Source organism: Cricetulus griseus, assembly GCF_003668045.3.
Source record: "Cricetulus griseus strain 17A/GY chromosome 1 unlocalized genomic scaffold, alternate assembly CriGri-PICRH-1.0 chr1_1, whole genome shotgun sequence".
NCBI classification, from domain to species: domain Eukaryota; kingdom Metazoa; phylum Chordata; class Mammalia; order Rodentia; family Cricetidae; genus Cricetulus; species Cricetulus griseus.
Window position 1 is genome coordinate 193,004,711 of NW_023276807.1, and position 23,904 is coordinate 193,028,614.

At 38.6% G+C, this 23,904-nt stretch overlaps 1 protein-coding gene and 1 pseudogene across 1 annotated transcript; one reads left to right on the top strand and one right to left on the bottom strand.

Annotated features, from left to right (window-relative positions):
• Positions 1–1,965: 1,965 nt before the first annotated feature.
• Positions 1,966–18,859, bottom strand: Arf4 (ADP ribosylation factor 4). The gene is made up of 6 exons (XM_027389629.2): positions 18,510–18,859; positions 11,583–11,663; positions 11,296–11,405; positions 5,970–6,041; positions 5,246–5,371; positions 1,966–2,918 (listed from the first exon to the last, which is right to left on the bottom strand). The coding sequence occupies exons 1-6, from the start codon at positions 18,574–18,576 to the stop codon at positions 2,832–2,834; spliced, it is 543 nt and encodes a 180-aa protein (XP_027245430.1). The 5' UTR covers positions 18,577–18,859; the 3' UTR covers positions 1,966–2,831.
• Positions 13,239–13,341, top strand: LOC113832599 (annotated as a pseudogene).
• Positions 18,860–23,904: the final 5,045 nt, after the last annotated feature.

The following is a 23,904-nucleotide window of genomic DNA, read 5'->3' on the forward strand; positions in this document are numbered from 1 at the left end:
GAAATTGTTAGAGTATTACTCAAAGTGGGTACACAATCTCCAGAAATACATGAAGGCTCTGATTTCTGCACATCCTCAACACTTAATAGTTTTATTCTTTGATAACAGGGATTCTAGTATGAAGTGGTACTGGTTTTGCCTTTTAATTTGCATTCCTCTAGAGATCATCTTCCCTACTAGTAAGACTCCTAATGGATTCCTAAAACAGTATCACAGCCTATATCAATTTTTTTGTGTGTACATACTTATGATAAAAGTTTAACTGATAAATTAAGCACAATGAACTAACAAATAGAAAAATTTACATACTATAAAATTTAAAACCTAATTCTTTTGAGAATTTCCATTTTTTAAAAACAAGGTTGAACACTAAGACAAATTATGGAAAGCAAAGTGTAGATGAGAGAAAACTACTGTACATCCCTATTTGAATGGTTCTAAGTCTGGACAAAACAAAAAACCCACTGTAACTAAAGCCAGAATAGTTCCTAAGAGTTAGTTCTTAAGTGCTCAAGAAAACTGAACACATACCATTCATTGGCAAAATAGGAACTGTCAAGGCAAAAGGGAGCCTAGATCCATTTCTACTGTAATAATGACCTAGAAGGCATCACTACCACAGATGCTTTACTAATTTTTTTCTATCTGAATCTTGGTATTACTGTACACCAAATCCAATTTAGGCACCTAAATATAAGTTTATAACTGGAAATAATTATATTGTTATTAATATATTTGCCTAAATGTAACAAAAAACAAACTAAAGAATCTTTAAGTGGCTTAGTTTTAAGAACTACTATGGTGCTAACTTACAATTCCTACCCCTGAACTTAAGTTTCATATTGTCTATACACCATAAAAAACATACTGTAGTGTATTTTAGTTTTCTCCAACAAGAAATAAGACCTCTCTTATTTGAAAACAGAGAATTCACCTGCTAGGCTAAGGAAGTTTCAATCACATCAAATGAAACTGACTAAATGAACATACTTTATCCCAGTGGCCTATTTCAGATATTGATAAACTGCTTAGCTTCAATTTATTTAGCTAAATCCGGTTTTTTTATCAACCATTTAAAAATTCACATGTGGAATTAGATTTTTGAAGCCAGGTATAGGGGCACACACCTTTAATACCAGCACTGGGGAGGCAGAACCAGGTGAATCTCTTGAGTTTGAGACCAGCCTGGTCTACAAAACAAGTTCCAGAACAGGCAGGATTGTTACAGAAATCTGTCTCAAAACACAGCAAAAATTTTTGATCCATGAGTTTATATAAACCTCTAAGCTATTAAGGATCGTTAAAAAAAATCATAAGAGGCTTATAATGCATGAGACATTAACATATATACAAAAATCTATTCTAATTAGTATAGTTATGGCATGTACCACTGTTGCTGCCTTAACAAGTAAGTTTCATACAGCTTTGTCTTGACATTGTGAACCACCAAGTTATGAAGTGCTTGTAGCCTATTCTCATTTAGCGATCTATTCCATCGAATGTTAGCTGCCAAATGTATGCATACCCATTTGTTACTTTTTTTTGAGAAAGGTCTGTTTCCTAGGCTGGCCTCAAACTCACTAAGTAAACATTGACAATTTCTGACAAGCCTGACACTTCCATGGGACATGGTACTAGGGATCAAACTTGGGACTCTGTGCATACAAGGCAAGCACTCCAACTGAGCTTGATCACTAACCCCTTCATACCCTGCTTCTGGAGTTCAACTTCACACTCGATCTGTCATTTGAACTTTATAACTTTAACTGGTATTCTACTAGAAAAAGTAAAATTCTTTATACTGCACCTTACTTTGACATTCTTGATAAACTATGGTTAAGTTTACTGCCAGCTTAAACCATTAGTAAACTCACTGAGATTTGTATTATTGGCCATACCATGTAAAATATGCAAATCAACTTTGCTATGTAAGGAAATCAGTTTTAAACACTGCAAAGACTCGAACACAATTTTGAATCATTTTATTAGGAATAATTTCAAATGGGTTACGAAGAAAACTTATTTGCTGAATTTAATGAATTTTCAAAAAATTCTTAATGAAGATATGTTCATCAATAAACAGTAAAATATCAGCAGAACTATCATATACTGGGCAAAGAGTCAGGCTGATTCCAAAAGCAACATGCAACATAAAAAAGGTAACAATATAAAGGAAGACAATCTGCTGAGTATTAAAAGTTATTTCAATGTGAACTCTTTGCAACCAGCACAGAATTAGCTATCAAATCCAAACCACATTGACGAGGTAAGTTTGGCTGGTGGAAGCCTGGGGTCAATAATGTGAGGGGGTGGTGGTGGTGAATCCTCAGTACAAGAAAATTGAATAGTGTTCCCCTGGCTGGTCCAAGCAGTATTAGAAAAATCTTTTTTGGCAAGGGGTAGAAATAAATACAAATGGAATGCTACATTTTTAAATCAGCAGACTGTTCTAGGAATGATAAAGGTATCAATAAAGTATCAAGGGAATAACTTTATAACATTATTGGTGTGGGCTCAAAAAACACTCAAAACAGATTTGTTTAAAGGTGTCACAAAAGCTAAATGTCCAGGCTTTTAGGCTTAAGGGAAGTATAACAGTGGATACTTTTTTTTTCCCCACGGAGAATTTCTCTTACACCCAAGCATATTGCTAAATAGCAACGTTGTGCTTGGTAAACAATAATTGGCAACAAATTAAGTTTTAAATGCTGTAATATTCTGCCCAAACCTGTCTCAGATATCCTTTAATAACCAAGATGCAAACTAATTTTGTTGTAACAAGTCTAGACCAATTCTATCAAACATGTCCTTGGTTAGATATCCCAGTTCATTTAGCGTTTTGAAAGTTCATTTGACAGCCAATCGAGTCCCTCATACAGACCAGTTCCTTGGGTAGCACAAGTGGCTTGAACATACCACTGTGAAGAAAGGACAAGAAAATACTTGATTAACAAGATAATACACACTGCCATTTTAAATAGAAAATATTAAATCCCTGCCAATAAATGCCCAAGGGCACTACTGAGTAAGTAATTATGAGTATACAAAAGTGGAAACTATAAAATCCCAGTAATAAACATTAAGAAAATAAGTAATCTACTATCTACTTGCATCCCACACACAGGAATTTAATGCTTTCAGTAACTAACTACAAAGGTCACTCAAAAGTATCCTTTGGAATTTCCTCACTCTATCCTTTTAAAAATCTGAAGAGTAATGGGAAAGTCTCTAACAAATTATTTAACTGGTCCTTAAGATCCTCTCATTATACCCCATAAACTAAGTAAAACACATGTGCAGATTTTTTTAAACTTTTCTTTTGTAGTCCTAGAGACCATACCCAGGACCTCAATGTCCTAGGCAAGTCCTCTGCCATTAAACCACATTCCCTGTCTAAAAGGATTACGTTTCTGGAATATGTTTGCTGATATTCTAAGAACTTTAATTTTTCACGTAATTTTACTTTAAGAAAAATAGTGTTAGCATCTTTGATCTCACATATTCCAAAAAGTTTCACCTTTTAAACAGTAAAAATCCTTAATTGCTTGTAATGAAACACCATAAAATCTAAATAATAAGAGACCATGTCAGCCGGGCATTGGTGGCTCACGCCTTTAATCCCAGCACTCCGGAGGCAGAGGCAGGTGGATTCTCTGTGAGTTCGAGGCCAGCCTGGTCTCCAGAGTGAGTGCCAGGATAGGCTCCAAAGCTACACAGAGAAACCCTGTCTCGAAAAACCAAAAAAAGAGAGAGAGAGAGAGAGAGAGAGAGAGAGAGAGACCATGTCTCAAAGAAACAAACAAAAAAACCCCAAAAAACACCTAGAAAACAACTCACAAATGGACAGCTTATTCATTTTAAACTGACTAGTCTTATTTCACCTTAGAAGAAAAAAAAAATGGGGCTGGAGAGATGGCTCAGTGGTTAAGAGCACTTGACTGCTCTTCTACAGGACCAGGGTTCAATTCCCACCAACCACATGGTGGCTCACAACCATCTGTAATGGGATCAGATTCCTTCTGGTGTGCATGGATACAGAGCACTCATACACATAAAACACATGAATAAATAAATCTTAAAAGAAAAGACTTAATGTTGCAAAGTCATAGTGGTTTACCATGTTGCCAATTATCTGAATACCAAATATCCTAGTCTTGCATTTTTTATAGTGTATCTTTAATTCATGTGGGACATCACCACAGTCTGCTCGTTGTTGACAAGTTAATAAAAAGCTGCTGTAAAGTATGGGGCACTATTGGTTTTTCACAGTATCTTTTGTTTTTTGAAGACATGGTCTCATGACTGTGATACAATCTGTGGTACAATTTCTATGTGTATGATCACTAATAAGCACAGTATTTCTTGTAATTTTGTATTCAAAAATGTCAGTAGAAGTTCCTCCATAAGCTTTTGAAGTTAATAAACAAAGAGCACTAAACAATATGATTTAACATACAGCTGCTAAATCCTGGACCTTTTATCAACAGCACAAAATGTAGGGCTTGGTACAATTGCACACACCTGCAATTCTAGCACTAGGGAAAAAAAGGCAGGAAAATGTCCCTAAGTTCAAGGCCAATATAGACTACACACTGAGAAGCACCTTAAAAAAAAGCAAAAAAAAAAAGCAAGCCAAGTATAAAAAATTGTTGTTCAACTACAGATGCTGCTCAATGTTAGGGTGACTGCCCTCACACATGATAGAAACACTCTGGGTTGAAACCCCAACACCACAAGAAACAGTAAAAATAAAACATTTGTATTAAATAAAAATAGCTGGAGAGCTATTTGAATGATACAAAATTAAGAATGTTTGTAATCTCAAAACATTCAACTCAGTACTATTAATGTATCAATACAGAAAATAGTTAATTATTAAATAAACAAATCTGAGAGACTATCAATATTTTTTAAAAACTAATTTTAACTTAATATATAAGTTAATATTTATAGTTTTGAAATAAAGCCTGAAAGGGCTGGTTTTTAGTATGTGATGTATTTCCTATAACCATATTACCATATTTTTATAAATGATTTATCCAAAGGAAATTATTACACATTTAAACTGGGCATGCATATCTCTTGTGAGTTTGAGGCCAGCCTGTCTACAGAGTTAAGTTCCAGGCCAGCCAGGACTAGAGTTAGATTTATCTCCGAATAATAGCAATACTAATAAGCAGCTGAGTATTAGCCCAATTACCCCAATTTCATCAGTGAGGAGGTTATATCACCTTCAAATACTTACTGTTCTGTTACGGAGAGACTGAAGACCTAACTTATCTGTCATCTCACTGATGGCCATAGCATTTGGCAAATCCTGTTTGTTTGCAAAAAGCAGCAGCACTGCGTCTTGCAGCTCATCTTCCAGAAGCTGGAGATAAAGGTTAAACCGTTAGCAGCTACTCTTCTAAAATTGAACTGAATACTCACAAGTCTTCTTAAATATACATTTTACTCAACATTGAACAATCTATTAAACACCAATTAAATTTCTTTATGTAAATTTCAAGCACTCTTATAAATCTCATATCCTTCTGTTTGAGCAAATAAATGATTGGCTTTTAAGAAGGTAGTTCTCAATCATACTCATGCTGTGACCCTTTAATACAGTTTATACAGTTCCTCATGCTGTAGTGATCCACAACCATAAAATTATTTCATTGCTACTTTGTAACTGTAATTTTGCTGTTATGAATCATAATGTAAATCTCTGTGGTTTCCAATGGTTTTAGATAACCCTTGTGAAAGGGTCATTTGATCTCCAAAAGGGGGTCTTGACCCACAGGTTGAGAACCGATGAACGACATAAATAAATCAATAGACTATAGCTGGCTTTTCTGTGCATTCTTAAGAACTTGGAAAAATATATTTTCCTAAGTTTACTTCTACCTCTAAAATATGTAACCATAGACAATACCCCCCCAAAAAAAACACTTCTTGAAAATTATCAACTTAAAATACACACTTACCATTTTCTGCAGCACAGCTGCTCCTTCCTGAATTCTTTCACGATCATTGCTATCTACCACAAAAATAAGACCCTAGGGAAAATATTTTTCAATAAATTATAACAGTTAAACTTAAGGGCCACATGAGCTATAAAATACACTAACAGAAAAGTATGGAGTTAGACACATAGGTAGAAAATATGTTCTTGCATCCTGGCTAGGTTTACATCAACAAGCTAGAGTCATCTGAAAGGGGGAACTGAAAGTGAGAAAAATGACTCCATAAGATCCAGCTATAGGGAATATTCTTAAGTAGTGATTGATGTGTGAGGGCCCAGCCCATGGTGGGTAGTGCTATCCCTGGACAGGTGATTCTGGGTTGCTTTGATCATGGTGTTTCATCACAGCAGTAGTAACTCTAAGAGTGTTTAAAAATAGTTTTTAAAAGTCTCTAACATGGCTTAGCAAGACAGCTTAGCAAGTAAAGGCACATGATGACATGACTTTGGTCCCAAAACCCTCATGGTGAGAGTAAAGAAGAGACTCGTTCCTCCCGCCACCAGAAAATAAATTAAAAAGTTTCTGTTCTGGCTAATTTTGTCAGCTTGATGCAAGATACTCATCCAGAAGAATCCTCAGTTGAGAAACTGCCTCCATAAGATATGGCTATAGGGGGGCCTGTAGGTCATTTTCTTAGTGATTGATGTACTAGGGCTCAGCCCATTGTGGGTGGGGCCATCCCTGGGCTGGTGGTGCTGGGTTCTGTAAAAAAGCAGGCTGAGCAAGCCATGAAGGGCAAGCCAGTAAACCAAGATCTTCCATGGTCTCAGCATCAGTTTCCACCTCTAGGTTCCTGCCCTGGTTGAGTTCTTGTTCTGACTTCCTTTGAGGAACATTGTAAGCCAAATAAACCCTTTCTTCCTCAAGTTGCTGTGGTCACGGCTTTCAGCACAGCAATAGTAACCCTAACTAAAACATTCTTGTTAAATACAAACCAGTAACACTCAGGAGGCAGAGGCAGGTGGATCTCTGTGAGTTCCAGGGCAGCCTGGTCTCTATAGCGAGTGCCAGGATAGGCTCCAAAGCTACACAGAGAAACCCTGTCTCAGAAAACCAAAATAACAAAAACAAAACAAAACCAATAAACAAAAGAAAAATAAGTTCAAGGATCATCTATTGAAAACTTAACTTAAGCACCATGTAATTTTAACTTATTCTCCAAGTGCCCCCATGCCCCCAAACTTTATTAACCAATGACTACTTTTCTCAATCCTAAGATAAACAATAGTTACCCCTTTTCTCTTCCCTATCCTATTTAAATATAGTAACATGCAAGTAGCAAAAGAGTTACAGGTCTGGGGGTATAGCTCAGAGGGTAGAATGCTTGTCTGGCATGCAAGAAGCCCTGGATTTGAGCTCTTACACTGAATAAAACTGGATGTGGTGTTGCACTCCACTGATTTCAGCATTCAAGAAGCAGAGGCAGGAGATCACAAGTTCCAAGGGACCATAAGCTATACTTTGATTTTCAAGGTGGCATGGGCTATGTGAAACACAGTCTCAAAAATAAAACAAACAGAGGCTACATAGTGAAAACAACAGGAAAACATTAACAAAGGCTCCTCAAAAATTTATAAACTGTGGATTTATGGATGCAGTAAAAGGCATGTAGGCAGTGTAAAAAGGAGAGATGACACACCAGTACTTTTTTGTTTTAAATAAATTAGAATCCAGAATTGCATAATGGTATTGCATAAGTTCTGTGATTATAAGAATAACTTCCTGATAGTTTAATCATCTTTAAGAAAAAAAAAATTTCACTAGAAACATGGGAACTGTATAACTTTTAAAATTAAAATATTACTATATATTTTTCTATTTTTTGAGAATATGATATAATTACATCATTTCTCTTCTTCCCTTTTGTCCCTCCTGCCCCTCCCATTTACCCCCAGGCTTTTGCTCTCTTTCAAATTCATGGCCTTTTTTGCTTTGTTGTTACTGTATTATTAAATACATCAATACAAGCTGCTCTGTCAATAGTCAATAGTTTTTATATACTTCATCATAGAAATAAAAAAAAAAAAATCTTGCTCCGAAAAGTTGCCTGTTAACTTGGGATTAGGAGAAACAAGCCCTAGGCAGATATCTCATGAAAAATTAAAAGTTTGCATGATCAGGTAAGAAATTCATAACAAATTCATAACAAATAAATTCATAACAGCAGTAAGAATTTTAAAGCTATTCACAAATACTACAATTCTATACAACAAAAATGGGATTGGGAAACAACTGAATTAAGACTTTACAGAAAATTTCCATATGGTACAGTACAAAATTCCCAGCTAATAAAATAGTAGTAGTAAATTACATCTCTGTTAAAGCCTATACATTATACTTGTTTGGTTAAATATTCTTTCTACAACCCTAACCCCCACAGATTTAATTAATTAATTTTATTTCTTGTAATGTGTGTGTGTGTGTGTGTGTGTGTGTGTGTGTGTGTGTGTGTGTGTGTGAATGTTACATATGTACACACATGCAGAAGCCTGCAAGGCAGAGGTGTCAGAAGAGAGCATCAGATACCCCTGAAACTGGCATTACAGATGGTTGTGAGGAACAATTTGGGTGCTGGAAATCAAACTTAGGTCTTTTGCAAGCCCCAATCTCATTTTCTTAACATTTTCATTTTTTTCTAAATGCAAATAATGTCATCTGTTCCAAAGTAATATTGGTAAGAGGGAAATTTTTAAGAATAAATCCTAAGTTAGTCCTTTCCTGTAATAGCCTAGGATCAACAGTATAGAAAAGTTAGGCTTCTAAAAACAAGCCCATCTGTTCTAAGAGTTGATTTGGTAGTGGTTATGAGCACTTCCTGTTCTGGTAAAGGACCCAGGTTCAGTTCCCAGCACCCACATGGCAGCTCACAACTATCTGTTCCAGGATTCTAACAACCTTTTCTGACTCTGCAGGCACCAGGCATGTATGTAGTATACACACATACATGATGGCAAAAAAAAAAAAAAACCCACATACAAACAAAACAAAAATCAACCTTTAAACAAAAAGCCAAATTTAGAAAAGCAAAAAAAAAAAGGAATTATAAGGGGAGAGGAATTTACCATAGTAAACAATTAGTTTTGTTTAAGTGTTATGAGTTAGAAGTGATTAGAAATGCTAGAAATGCAAGCTAAAAGAGCTTAGCTGTAATTACATCAGGCCACATAGACTTTTCCCTATCCGGCAAGAACTCCCTCAGATGAAGAATGCTCTCTGGCCTTTAATTCTAAGATTGTCCAAAGAGGCCAGGATAGATCTAATCTCAAATTCATGATTCACATGTCTTACAAAGCATTTTAAACAAATATAAGGATAAGGCTATTATATAAGGATTAAAGTCAGCAGGATTTATATCATGCCTAATTTTACTTCAGATATGCGTGAGTTTATTGTGTTAAATTCTTCTTCTGCATTGAAGTTTTTTAAGTCTGTACTTTGCAAAATCTGTTTTCTACCCAAAGCCATGTGAATTAACACATTGTTTTTTAGTACAAAATTATGCCATTTATTCATTTTTATATTCATACACTTATTTATTAATAAGATTTACTACTTAGGCCAAGATTGTTTCAGCCACTCAACTGCTACTGGGCTACAACCTCAATGGAGAATAAGCACAACACTGCAAATCTTAAATATCCCAAATGTTTACTATACTACTTCAAAAAATTCTCAACTCTAGTAGTAAAACACAACCTGGTATGTAACCCCTTATTAACAAGAGACAAGGTTAACAAAAAAAGAACTCCTCAATCTTTTCTTTTTAAAGACAGGCTCTCCCTATGGAGCCTTAGCTGCCTGGAATTTGCTATGTAGGAACAGGCTGGACTGAATTTAGATGCATCCTCCTGCTTCCCAAGTGCAATTATAGGTATGTGCCATTGCTGCCCAGCTGGAACTCAATCTTCAAGTCACTTCTAAGTTTCAGCTTCCTCACATTTAGAAACCCCAGCATAATGGTGCATGCCTGCAGTTTCAGCACTCAGGGGGGAGGGGGGAGGGAGGGAGGAAGGAAAGTAGGAAGGAAGGAAGGAAGGAAAGAGAGGGAGACAGAGAAAGAGATCACAAAAATAGAAGTAGAATAGTTGTTCTCACCAGGAAAGAATTTTGTCCCTAAGGAGGTTCTTTTTTTTTTCTTTTTGCAATCATGCAAGCATTTGTAGTTGTCACAACTTGACTTGGAAGGTAGAGTGGCTATTAGCAGTTAGTAGGTAAACACTAAGGATACTGTTAAACATCCTACAATCCAAGAGAGACCTCCCCATGGTTCAAAACGTCAACAGAGTTACTGTTATAAGAACCCAAACTAGCAAAATCAATACAAGAGAACTTGCTTGAAGTATCAAATCTAAGAAGCTTGTTCCTCCCACTCAGTCTATATTTTTAACAGATACCCAGGTGATTCATACACATACTAAAGTCCTACAACATTAAGACCGCTTTGCTGGCCAGGCTTTGGTGGCACACACCTTTACTCCCAGCACCTGGGAGGCAGAGGTAAGAGGATCTCTGCGAGTTCAAGGCCAGCCTGGTCTACACAGAGCAAGTGCCAGGACAGACCCCAAAGCTATAGAGAAACCCTGTCTCAAAAAGAAAAAAAAAAAAAAAAAAAAAGACTGCTTTGTTTGGCTTTTGGGATTTGCAAAACTCCCTCAGAAGTCCAAAGTGAAGTACTAAGGTATTTTCATCCCAGTATATCTTATATGATAAGATAAAAATGTCTTACAAGTTAACAAAACAGACTAAGTTAAATCAAGTTCTACCACTATCTTAGGTCCACTGTGCTATATAACATAGTCAAAATTAAGGTTAAGACTCAAATTAAGACTCAGTTAAGGTTAAGACTGATGAAATACTTCATTCTTTTTTTTTTTTTTTTTAAGATTTTATTTATTTATTTGTATACAACATTCTGCTTCCATGTATATCTGCACACCAGAAGAGGGCACCAGATCTCATTACAGATGGTTTTGAGCCACCATGTGGTTGCTGGGAATTGAACTCAGGACCTCTGGAAGATGGCTCAGTGCTCTTATCCTCTGAGCCATCTCGCCAACCCTCGAAATACTTCATTCTTGAGAACTCATTTACACCCATCCAAAATCTCACTGGAATAGCGACATTTAATTCTTCCACACTATGTAACTGAACTTTCAAAAGCATGGATAAGAGCATACTAAAGAATAAAATGAGTATGATGAGAAGAATGCAAACAAGTCAATATTCACTATAAAATTCAGAATATAAAATCTATAAATTAAAGTTACAAATATATGGCATATCTCACCTGGGTATTCTGGAAGTAATGCCTCCAGAGAGGCCTAATTTTATCTTGACCACCGACATCCCATACGGTGAAACAAATGTTCTTGTACTCTACTGTTTCCACATTAAAACCTATAAGAAAACAAAACAAAACCAAAATGACCACTATGCATAAGTACCAAGAAATAAACCCCTTTAATGTGGAATTCTCTTAGAATAGCTTTTTAAGTCTTACCAATATCATCTCTATGATTAACATAAACAACATTTAATTTTTCACTGTATATAGTCATCTATAAATTTTCTTACCAATGGTAGGAATGGTGGTGACTATCTCCCCTAATTTCAGTTTATACAGAATTGTCGTCTTGCCAGCAGCATCCAATCCAACTAGAAGAAGACACCTTAGATTTAAAATCTGAATCAAATATACATAAGCAATTCAACAATTTAGTGTCAAAGTAAAAGTTAATTGTCTGACACACAAATGAGTTAATAAGCAGTTTTTCTCATTTCTATCATAGCTGCCTCCCACCCCATCCCCAATCAACACTTCTACCCTTTCTGCTTTTCCTTTTAGATCTATAGACATAGAAAAGAAGAAACTGGCAGAGCTGAGTTCTAATCTCTGGGCACTGTGCCACCAACTATCGGGGTGCCTTTGCTGGAGACAGGGTCTTCTTATGTATCCCAGAGTGGCCTCAAACTCATTATGTGGCTGAGGATGGCCTTCAATTCTTGATATTCCCGCCTCTATCTCCCTGAATACTAGTGCTAGGATTATATGTGAGCTGTACCTGTTAGAAATAAAGAAGCTAATATACTGTACACCAACTAAGCCAAGTCTCCAGACCAAAAATTAATCCTGTTTAATATCTATTTTGAATAGATACTCTTCATGCTGGAGAGATGACTTAGTGGTTTAGAGTAAGTACTGGTTCAGTTCCTGGAAGCCACTATCACATGTCTTATAAGTGCCTCCAGCTCTAAGGGATCCAATGCTCTCTTCTGGCCTGCACAGGCACTATACTCATGTGCACATACCCACACACTGACACTCATATACACATAATTAAAAATTAAAAGTGAAATCTTTCTTTTAAAAAATTCTTAATGCTAAGGGGGAACATATCAACTAAATCCATATCAACATCAAATATGCATAAGTAAGATTCAAAGTCTTGCACTCGGGAGGCAGAGGCAGGCAGATCTCTGTGAGTTCGAGGCCAGCCTGGTCTCCAGAGCGAGTGCCAGGATAGGCTCCAATGCTACGCAGAGAAACCCTGTCTAGAAAAACCAAAAAAAAAAAAAACCAAAAAAAAACAAACAAAAAAAAAGATTCAAAGTCTTAATTTGCATTTTGAAAATGGTCCTATCATATTCTTGTCAAATTCTTCAATTTTCCTCTTAAGTGCTAGAATTACAGGCATGTGCCACCACACATGCTAAATGTTCTTAAATCCATGAGATACAGGATTTATGCTTGTTTATGGGACAAAGTCTATATTAGAAGGTATTATATAAGCCTCTTTATTGTAGTAGTAGTAGTAGTAAAGAACAAATTAAAGTATGGCTCTCAAAACCTATATATTTTTGTGGATTAAAGCTCTCGTAAATAAAAGATCAATATCTAATAACGTCATTGAATGTACTTCTTTTTATTTATTTTTTTTAAGAACATCTCATTTGGCTGCCTGCACTTACTTTATCCCAGAATTCAAAACAAAATCAACAGAGCCTTAGTTTAGGCAAAAATACTTACATTTAATGTTTAAATCAAATCACAACTTAACACATGAAAACACAGCTAGTAGGTTTTAACCTTACCCACCCAGTTTATATTCTTGTGTGCTTACGTGTGACTTTTTCAGTTAGTCCAAGAGAAATGAAAAGCTACAGGAATTGGACTTCAACCTATAAAACAACCTTTACAACTCATATCCTGAAAACAGTAGCATCTTTCTGATGCTCTTTAAAAGGAAGAAAGTCAGCACTCCTCTTGACAGTAACAGAAAATGCCCCTAGGCCTTAACAACATGAACATGGGTTTGTACTCCCACCAATTTTTAGGACTCTAACTTGAGAATAGGGGTGGTGAGGAGGGATACTGAGGGGTGGGAGAAGGAAGGGAATCAAGCATTCATTTATTTCCTTATTCCTATGCTCTCTAATTGAACCCTGACACTCACTTGTTGATATTGGGTACCAGATTTTTCCTTCCAAAGTACTATGACAGATATTAGGCAACGACTAATCTGCCCTGACTTATAGACACAAGAAAGGTTAACAGTTACACAAAACATTTGTTTTTCAAATGTGTAATAGTATCAATAAGATGAGCAAATCTGAATGTGGTAGCTCAATGGTAGAGCCCTTGCATAGCAAGTATAAGGCTCTAGATTTGGCAATCTCAGCAAAAAAATTGGGGGTGTATGTAATGGTATTCATTTTGGGCAGTCATGAAAATATTCTAGAATTTGACAATGGTAACTGTTACACAACTTTGTAAACATAAAACTTATACTTTAGGGGTGGCACATTTTTTTATTAGTTTATTTAATTATTTTCTGTGTGAGTTTCTGTGTGTCTATGTGTGGCTGAATGCATGAATGCAGTGCCTGTGGAGATCAGAGTCACTTCTGTTCCTCTACCATTCCATTCCCAAAGACTGAATTCCAGTGGTCAGGCTTGGCAGCAAGCCCTTTATCTCCTGAGACATCTTGATGGTTCAGGGTGGGTTACGGTATATGAATGTTTACCTCTATTTACAAAAATCAAAAACAAAACAGTTGGTCAGTTGTAATCTTAGAATATGGAAAATGGAACAGAAAAATCAGGAATTCAAACCCAGCCTGAGCTATATGAGACCTTGTATCACTAAATACCCATCAACATAAGAAAGCTAATTCTGACCCAGGCTTATGCCTGTAATCCTAGCACTGGGGAAGCAGAGGCCAGCCTCTTGTTCCAAAGAGTGAGTTCCAGGACAGCCAGAGCTATTACACAGAGAAACCCTCTCTTGAACAACCAAAAGGAAAAAAAAAAAAAGGAAAGCTAATTCCAATGCCAGAGCTCTCTAATGGTATATACTGTGATCTTACCTTTAAGATCTTAATATTTTATCTAGTTCCTCAGAGGTTTGACCATCTAAACTGAAATTGGAACTACCAACTACAGAAAAAAGTTTAGGTTTTGCTAAAATTAATGTTTGGATTTTGCTTTTACCCAACAAAATCGAAGAGTATCTTCCCTTTTATGAATGAGTTAATCAGCAACAAATTATCAACGGCTAGCAATTGGTATAAGAAAATGCTTGTAATATATTAAGTAAAAAGAAACACAATTTTAGAGGAATAAAACCTTCTAAAATGTGGAGAATAAATGTGACAAGTAGGAGCTGAAGAGATGGCTCAGTGGTAAGCATTTACTGTTCTTCTAGAGGACCTGAATCCAATTCCCAGCACTCATATTGGGCAGTATACTCCAGTTCCAGGAGATCTCGATCTCTCTCTCTCTCTCTCTCTCTCTCTCTCTCTCTCTCTCTCTCTCTCTCTCTCTCTCTCACACACACACACACACACACACACACACACACACACACACACACACACACACACACACGAACATAAAATAATAATAGTAAAATGGCTGAATTACAGGCAATGATCACTTTTTTCATGTCTAAATTTCACAAAAAGGACTTTAAAAAAAAGACTAAGAAACAAGAATTATATAGTAAAAAATTTATGAAATGTTTTTGAGGAAAAAACTGAAGCATCATTCTACCTTGAAGCCTCACTTATTAGTAAATTTTATTACTTATTAGTGTATTTTTTAAATTGGCAAACAGAGGACCCTTCGAAGTGCTCAAGAGGTAGATTAGAAGTTCAAGGTCAATAAGTTAGCCAGCCTGTGCTATATGAGCTCCTGTCTCAAAAAAACCTGTCAAGATGGCTCATGGGGTAAAGACACTACAGCCTCAGAGGCCTTTTCCCCAAGTTCAAAAGAAATAGGTTAAAATTAGGAACTCTGTGGGGTGGGGGTGAGGCTTGCTTTGAGAGGCAGAGTCAGGTAGATCTCCGAGTTTGAGGCCAACCTGGTCTACAAAGCTACACAGAGAAACCCTGTGGTTTGGGGGGGGTGGGGGGGGAGACACGGGGACGGGACACCACACAGGACAGGACATATGGACACACCTTAGAATTCAGAGCTACTCAGCTGTCCTGAACAAGGGGGAGCTCATGGACCCCAGACTGATAGCTGGGAAACCAGCATAGGACTGTTCTAGACCCCATGAACAAGGAGGTCACTTTGGAGGTCTGCTAATCTATGGAGCCTCTGGGAGTGGATCAGTACTTATCCCTAGCATACAAATGGACTTTGGGAGCCCACTCCACATAGAGGGATACTCTTTCAGCCTAGACACATGGGGGAGGGCCTAGGCCCTGCTCCAAATGCTGTGACAGACTTTGAGGATCCCCTGTGGAAGGCCTTACCCTCCCTGGGGAGCAGAAAGGGGATGAGATAGGGGGTTGGTGGGGGGCAGTGGAGGAGGGGAGGGAGAGGGAACTGGGATTGACATGTAAAACAAGCTTGTTTCTAATTTAAATTTTAAAAGGGGGAGAAAAAAGAATTCAGAGCTACTGCTTTCTAACTCTGGCTACTTGAGTGATCTAAGTAAATTTAGTATTATTCCAATGAGTAAATTTCCCTTATAAATAACTAGTACACCATGCCTATTGACCAATAGTCTGGAAGATTTTAAATTCAATGCATTGTATTGGCTATTTATTTGTTAGTGCTTGAAACACAGTCATCCTGACCTCAAATTTGAGATCCTCCTCTTTCAGCCTCCTTGGTGCTGGGATTACAGGCACACCACATCATGCTAACCCAGGTTTGGTTTATTTTTAATTAGGGTTAACTATTACACATATCTTTCAACATCTCAAATTAATATTGGGAGAGCAGCTAGTAGTACAGAAATTAAGTTTTCTTTTCCACAGTAGTTGGGCCAACAAGACACATTGGCTAACTACTACTGTCTCTTAATATGCTTATAAACAGTAATCTAGGAATAAAGATGTAGTAGCTCAGTGGTTGTGCTCAACACTCAAGACCCTGATTTTAGTGCCCAGCAAAAGAATAAAGACTTCATAAAGCTGTTGACTCAAGGAACCATATATAAGCCTGATAAAGAAAATAGGAGCCCATTAATCAAGGGGGGGATCATTCAGGGCTATGGGTAGGGTACATACAGAAGGCCCTGAGTTACATTCTCAAAATCATACCACAAAGCAAAATACACACATAGGAGCACATATGCACAGGTGTACATACAATCATCCACTCACTGACATTCCCAATACTTAGATGAGGAAGACACCATAAAAGTGATTATTAATTACAAATTTAATCACTCATAAAGCCACAAAGCAAAATCAAAAAACCTTAGGAATCACCAAACTTCCAAACCACTATGCCCCAGTTCATACACATAACCCTTGACACTTACACTTCCTCTGATGAGCTATCATAAAAGTTGACTGTATGAATAGAATGCTCCTAACCAAGGACAACTCCAGGTGTGGTGGCGCACACCTTTACTCCCAGCACTTGGAAGGCAGAGGCAGGTGGATCTCTGTGAGTTCGAGGCCAGCCTGGTCTATATACTGAGTTCCAGGACAGCCAGAGCTATTGTAGAGAGATCCTGTATCATAAGACAAAAACAGCAAAAAGAAAGCAAACCTAAGTGATCATATACTTAACATAAAGAGCAATCCCAACCCATGACTTCTACTTCTAATCCTTTCACCATCACAGCAGGTTAAATGCTTGTCTACTTCCATTTTCTTCCAATCATTACTGGGATGGATGGGAAAGTTTCTCAAACACAGTAAAGTGCTTAAAGCATCATTCTACCCGTCTCCCCTTATCCAGTTAGCCATCACAGGAGCATAGCAAAAAAAAAAAAAAGAGAATTCGTTTACAATAAATTCTTTATTTTTCAGTAACACAATCTTGTACTGGCTAATCTCTAAGAAACATTTATCTCAGTCCCAAGTCCTCCCTTTGACTTCAGATCTTTTTTCACACTGCCAATTTCCAACTCTTAAGGCTTAAATAACACACTGGCCCTCCTAAAATAACTGTCCTCTTCATAAAGGAGATCTGAAAAACTGAAAGAAAACATCGTCACTTAGCTTTGTGAATGAATATCATGAACAATTGTTTTATGGATTGTAGAGAAGCTAAACAAACAATAGCCAACTTGTACCCCCATACTCTTCATTATTACAGAAATTAAGCACTTCTTGGTCGTGGGTGAAAAGTAACCCTTTTCTCCTCACACTCAAGTGTCAAAAGACACTATTCCGGTCCCTGGAACTCAGCTGTGAGATAGACTGCTGTATTAAGGAGAGAACTCTTACTTCGCCCTAGTGAATGGCCTCACTGAGCAATAAAACCTGCCGCTGAGAAGCAGGTTTTAAACAAACTATTTTTTAACAGATCACCCCGAACTCAAGAATCGTGTTCAGTTTAGGGGCTTTAGAACTAGCCGGTTACAAAGTTCTTTTCTCAAAGCTGACTTTTAAATTTTATTATTATCCAGGCCAGATGGATAAAATTAGTTTAAAAGAGCAAAGGTAGTAAACCAAACAGGTTTAGTGTTTTATATTTAGAGAAAAATGAGGTCAAATCCACAGCCAAGCAAAGTTTAGTAAAATGAGCTCAGAGGACTCTGGACTTTTCCTCAAACCTTGGGTGCTCCTTCGCCTCAGTGGGCCTGGTCACTTCCTGCTCCAGGCGGCTCCTGGCTGGGCTCACATACCAATGGTGTGTGCACAGGGCGTACACGACCAGGAAAGGGGGAGGAGGAAGGCTGGAGTGGCCCAGCCCCACTCTCGACCGCTGCCCACAGCCAGAAAAGTGAGTTGGAAGATTGCACCTTTAGAATGGGCCTCGCCAGTATGAACCAGCCCTGTAACCCCGCTCAATCTTCTCAGGCTCTCAATTAGATCAGGAAGAGAAAGACAAGCAAAGCCAAGAGCGAGGGAATCTGGCCCAGCTCTCTGGCTCAGCCTCTGCTGAAGACAGATCGCTCACCCTTCGCTCCCATTGTTCCCCCTGAAGGATTCTTCTTGGCCGCCCTCCCCCACCTCGGCCGGAGAAGGCTGGGTCCAAGACCACCGGCGCAAACACCTGGCCTTCCCCGGCTCCCGGCCTCCCACTCACCCATCAAAATGCGCATCTGCTTTTTGCCGAAGAGGCGAGAGAAGAGAGAGGAGATGGTGAGGCCCATAGCGGTGGTGGCACTTGGGACGGTCAGAAGAGGGGGTCTGGTGCGTCCTCGGGCCTTCTCTGTTCCGGCTCACGAACAGCTGGGCGGAAGAGAAAAGGCTGAAGACCTGTCTCTCTGGCCGGCGTGTCGGCGAGGCCACGGGACACGACGTAGCGGGAGCGGGACCTGCTCGGCGACTGGTGCGGTGGCTCCGGCGCGGCGTTAAGTGTTCGGCTGTGCCACGTCACACGGAGGCCGTGGAGACTCTGGCGGCGGCCCGCCCGCTCCAACGCGGACAGAATCGCGTCACCGCTGCCCCACCCCCCCGCGTCGCAGACGCCGCCCGTACCACTGCGCCTGCGCGCACAGGCCTGCGCCTGCTTCGCCGCTGTGTGACCTACCGGAGGTGGAGCCCGGCGGGGACGGTTGGCACATGCGTACGGAAGGACCGGCAGGCTCCCAGGATTCCTTGTTTCATCACTGCCAATGGGGTTCGAAGTGAATGCCTTCCGCCCGGATGAGTGAGTTGTAGTTCGCCGTTCCAGGCCAGCGAGATGGGCATTGTGGGCTAAATAGTGACGTTCTTGCTGTCCTTTGGGTGACTTCCTCCTTCCGGGGAGCTCTGGTGGTTCCCCACTCCCACTAATGTAACCGATCGTTGCACGCGATCAGGATGCTTCCACAATGAAGAAGATAGACCCTGTTTTAAACAATAGAGTCTTGCCAGGTTAGGTGGGGAGATGCGCTGAGACGGATTTCATGTGAAATACCCTTAATAACCCGGCCGCTCACAACAATCTGGAAATTGAGCTCTAACAACAGCCCGCACAACAAAGGAAATTCGTTTTTGGTTTTGTTTTATTTTGTTTTGACTTATAGACCTCTAAAGTCTCCCTCTAATGGGAGAGAGGTCTCTTAGTTCAGCAGTTCAATGGAAGTATTAGGTAGTAAATAAAGCATCTGAAAGACCCTAGCTTCTCCGGCGATAATTAACAACAGAACTGCTAGCAGAGAAAAGGTGGAAAAGTCCTACGCCCGACGCCAAATTATACTGAAACCGCTAATCCCATTAATTACAAGAAAGAGTGCTCCAAGGCTTTTTCTTCCCCACCATCACTGAGACTGGAACCCAGGATCTCAAGCATGCTAAGAAATGTTCTACCACTGTTGGGCAGAAATGGCAGGCGGACCTTGAATTGGTGATCTTTCTACATCAGCTTCCGGTGCGGCTGGGTTTCTAGGCTTGTAACACTACACCCAGATGAGTATTATGCTTTGAGAAGTCAAGACTGCTTTTCTGAGACCTTTTCATTCCCAGAAGAATAATGAAAATTTACTACTGTTATAATGGTTACAAAATAAGATAAATATCATTTCTTTAAAAAAGAAAACTAAGAATTTCACCTCCTCCCACGTTTCCTCTACAACCATTGCTCAAGTTTACCATTAGTAGTGCCCATAATTCACCCTTCTTATTAGTGCTGACCAATTCTTAAGGTTTGTAAGCATTTTCTCTGGGAATGTATTTTTTGACTGAGAGATTTCCCCATTTGTTAGGCTCAAAATGTGATGACTTCTCTTCATAAATATGACCTCATATTTAATGTTATTGGCAACACCCCACCTTTCGCCTCCTGTCTGAAAATAGAGAACTTGGCATACCACAAGCAGTGTTAGGGAGATGACCAAATAAATTGATATATCCATACTCTAGAATACATTGAGGAATTAAAATGAATCAGAACTATACATGGTATCCTAATAAAAAGATCTCCAAAATAGGGCTAGTGGGGGAGGGGGAACAAATAGAAAATACAGTAAGGTGAGATGAAAATATATTTCTGGGGTTACATTTCAGATGGTGAAAGTCTTGTCACAAAAGCTTTGGGTTCATTCATCCCCAGGACTGCATGAAACCAGTTGTGGCACATACCTGTAATCCCAGCAGTTGGGAGGTAGAGAGAGGATAATCAGAAGTCTAAGGACATGCTCCACTACAAAGTTTAGGGCCAGCCTGGAACAAATGAGACCAGCTTTAAAACAAAATACATACAAATTTCTACAGTCTGTGATAGGGCACATTTGTAATCCCAGCACTTTGGAGATAGAAAGTGGGGGATCAGGAAGACAAGGTCACCTTGACTAAAAAGCAAATGTAGGGCTAGCCTGAACTGTATGAGATCTTGCCCCACAATAGTAAAGATTATCATTATGTGGGTTTACTTGTATGCATTCATGCATGTGGATGCATCACAATCTCAAATAGAATTCAGTCATCTTTAACATTACCTGTTACCCATGGAGGAAGGGAACCTTTCCAGGAAATGGAGAAACCCATACTGAAATAGAGAGAGTTTTATTTGTACTTTAAATGAGATATAACTTACTGCAATGATTCACCAATTTTAAGTGTACAATTTAATAACATATATTCTGTAGTATATCCATTTCTAAGGCTTGTGAGCATAGGGACCTAGCAACCTAGCACCCTTCTTAGCTGGACCTACACACACATCTTTCCCAATAATGCACTTTGCAACCTGAGACCCTCACCTGCATTAAACTGACTTAGCTCCTGAGAAACCCTTAGTAAATCCCCTTTTGTGGCCAAACACATATCCAGGAACTAAGGACAATGGGAAAAGCCAGCCTGAACTAGCTTTGGATGCACATGCTGTAAAGCAAGCTGTCCTGGGAATGAAATTTTAGGGGAAAACCAACTATTAATGATCTTATTCCTATTTATGATGAGGCATGCATATAAATTAAAATCAGAAAATATTTTAATATAAATAGGACATGTGCAATGAACAAAGGCATACAAAACACAAGTCTATGTATCAAAACAAACAAACAAAATAGCCACATACCACCCCTAGAAAATAACTCTCCCTTTTCTTGGACCCATAAAAGGAAGCCCCAGAAACCTGGGCCTCCTGGGACCCATTGCTCCCCTAAAGCATATATATTCTATATTTTCACTTTGCCCTGAATAAAACCCTTTGCTACATTCCTATTTGTGAGACCACTGGTAATATTTCTGTTACCCACAAAAGCAAGCTTACCCATACTCCATTGTACTCAACCTCTCTGCTAACAGCCTCTAGCCAGTCACTGGCCCTTGGTATTTTTAAGGTTTATTTCTATTTTTGTGTATGTGTGTATCTAAGTGGTTCTATATACTTGCATGTAAGTCCCGAGTTGGATCCCCTGGGACTGGAATTACAGGCAAATATGAGCCTCCCAGTGAGTTCCAACTCTGGTCTTTTGCAACAGCAGCAAGTACTGTTAGCTATCTCTGTACACTGAGCTATCTCTCCAGCTCCCATTTAATTTTTAAAGCGCCAAATGAAAACAAATATACAAATAAGGTATCTTTTTAAAAATTATAATAGGGAAACACACAAACAATCCAGATAACCTTTATAACCTTTAAAAAAAGATAATAAGGGGGCTGGAGAGATGACTCAGAGGTTAAGAGCACTGACTGCTCTTCCAGAGGTCCTGAGTTCAATTCCCAGCAACCACATGGTGGCTCACAACCATCTGTTATGAGATCTAGTGCCCTCTCCTGGTGTGCAGATATACATGGAAGCAGAATGTTGTATACATAATAAATAAAATCTTTTTTTAAAAAAGATAATAAAAGGTCACAAAGATGGTTTCTTTCAAGTGCGCTCTCTCTCTCTCTCTCTCTCTCTCTCTCTCTCTCTCTCTCTCTCTCTCTCGTGTGTGTGTGTGTGTGTGTGTGTGTGTGTGTGTGTGTGTGTGTCTCCCAGCCCCTATTTCTCCCAGAGTCTCATATATTCCAAGCTGGCCTCAAATGTGCTATGGTGGGCCACATCACTAAAAAGATCTCAAATTTAGTCTTTAAATTTCTCCAATTTTGTGCAATTCCCCCTTTTAGGTCCTGAGTTCTGAACCCAAGAGAACTTCCATATGATCTTTAGTTAAGAAGAATAAAAGGAAAATGTACTATAATTCTGTTCATCTCTTCAAACCTAAAATAAGCAAAAGGAAAAGTGATATCAAAACAGATTTTCTGATTTCCAATTAAGAATATATAGGTAGCTAATTGATCAAGTAGCCAACTACTCACAAAACAGAATGCTAACAAGTGACATGCTAGAATTACATTATACAAATTGTTCATGATTTTTAGGATCAGAGAGATTAAATAACACACGCAAGGTCACACTGGTAAGCAGTAGAATTAGGATAGGAACCTATTTTTTCTGATGATATTATAGTTACTACATATAGTGACTTGTTACTTTAGGAAACTATCCACAAGAAAAAATTGCTACTGTTTATCCAGGTGAAGTCCTATACTTCTAACAACGTGGACAAAGATGTGATAAAGTTACCTCAACTCTCACCAACACACAAGTTCACCCCTTATGCCGTTCTCCCCTTCCCCTCACGTTTGTCTGTGTACATGTAAGTGTATTTATATAATTTGTGGTCTACGTTCCTGTGTGTGTTGTGCACATGTAAAGGCCAGAAAAGGACATCAGGTGTCTTGCTCTGTTGTTCTTCACCCTATTCACCTGAAGAAAGGTCTCTCACTAAAGCTGAAGCTAGGCTTGTAGCCAGTATGACCCAGTGATCTTCCTGTCTCTGTCCCTGCTCCTACAGATCTGGAGTTACAGGTACATGTAACTTCTAACTCCTTAAAAGGGTGCTAGGAACTGAACGTAGGCCCTAATGCTTGTACAGCAAGTGCACTTGCCCACTGAATTCTCCAGTCCCTTGCTCTTTCCAATAGCATCTAACTTCATAGCCCAGAACTGACCTCAAACTCAAGTTCCTTCCGTCTCAGCTTCTCAAATACTGGGGCTATTACACACCTACCTGTAATTAATTATTCTTTATAAGATCTCTTTACTTACAAATGTAGTCCTTTGGATTTAACACTGGAAATATTTCTACCAACTGTTCCACTACATTTAAACCTATTTAAGAAACTAGCAGGGTGCTGTGGTACATAGTCTAAAATCCCAGATTGTTTGGAGGCTGAGATAGGAGAATTGTGAACTCAAGACCAGCCTTAGCTACATAGCAAAACCAAAAACGTTACAAAATTTCTCTTAAAATTTTAAACATTTGAAAGAATACATACTATAGTGCTAATATCTAATAGCAGTAATAAGTAGTTATAAAGTATTACAATATGCCAAATATTGCATTTAACATACATTATCCCATCAATCTTCTTACTTTCCCTAGTGGTCACATAACTTGGATAGCATGCATGAGGCTCTGCTCAAATTCCAGTACTGCAAGTAAATAAAACTTAATCTCAATATATACCACTCACTGTTCAGAGAATACAAGTGACTCAGTTCA

Bases quoted from the DNA above. Each gene is read 5' to 3' on its own strand.
- Arf4 (XM_027389629.2), bottom strand. From the start codon at position 18,576: ATGGGCCTCACCATCTCCTCTCTCTTCTCTCGCCTCTTCGGCAAAAAG. The intron at 6,042-11,295 runs GTGAGATATGCC...TATTTTCCCTAG, and splicing joins ATTACTTCCAGAATACCCAG to GGTCTTATTTTTGTGGTAGA. The intron at 2,919-5,245 runs GTAAGTATTTGA...CTTTCTTCACAG, and splicing joins AGTCTCTCCGTAACAGAACA to TGGTATGTTCAAGCCACTTG.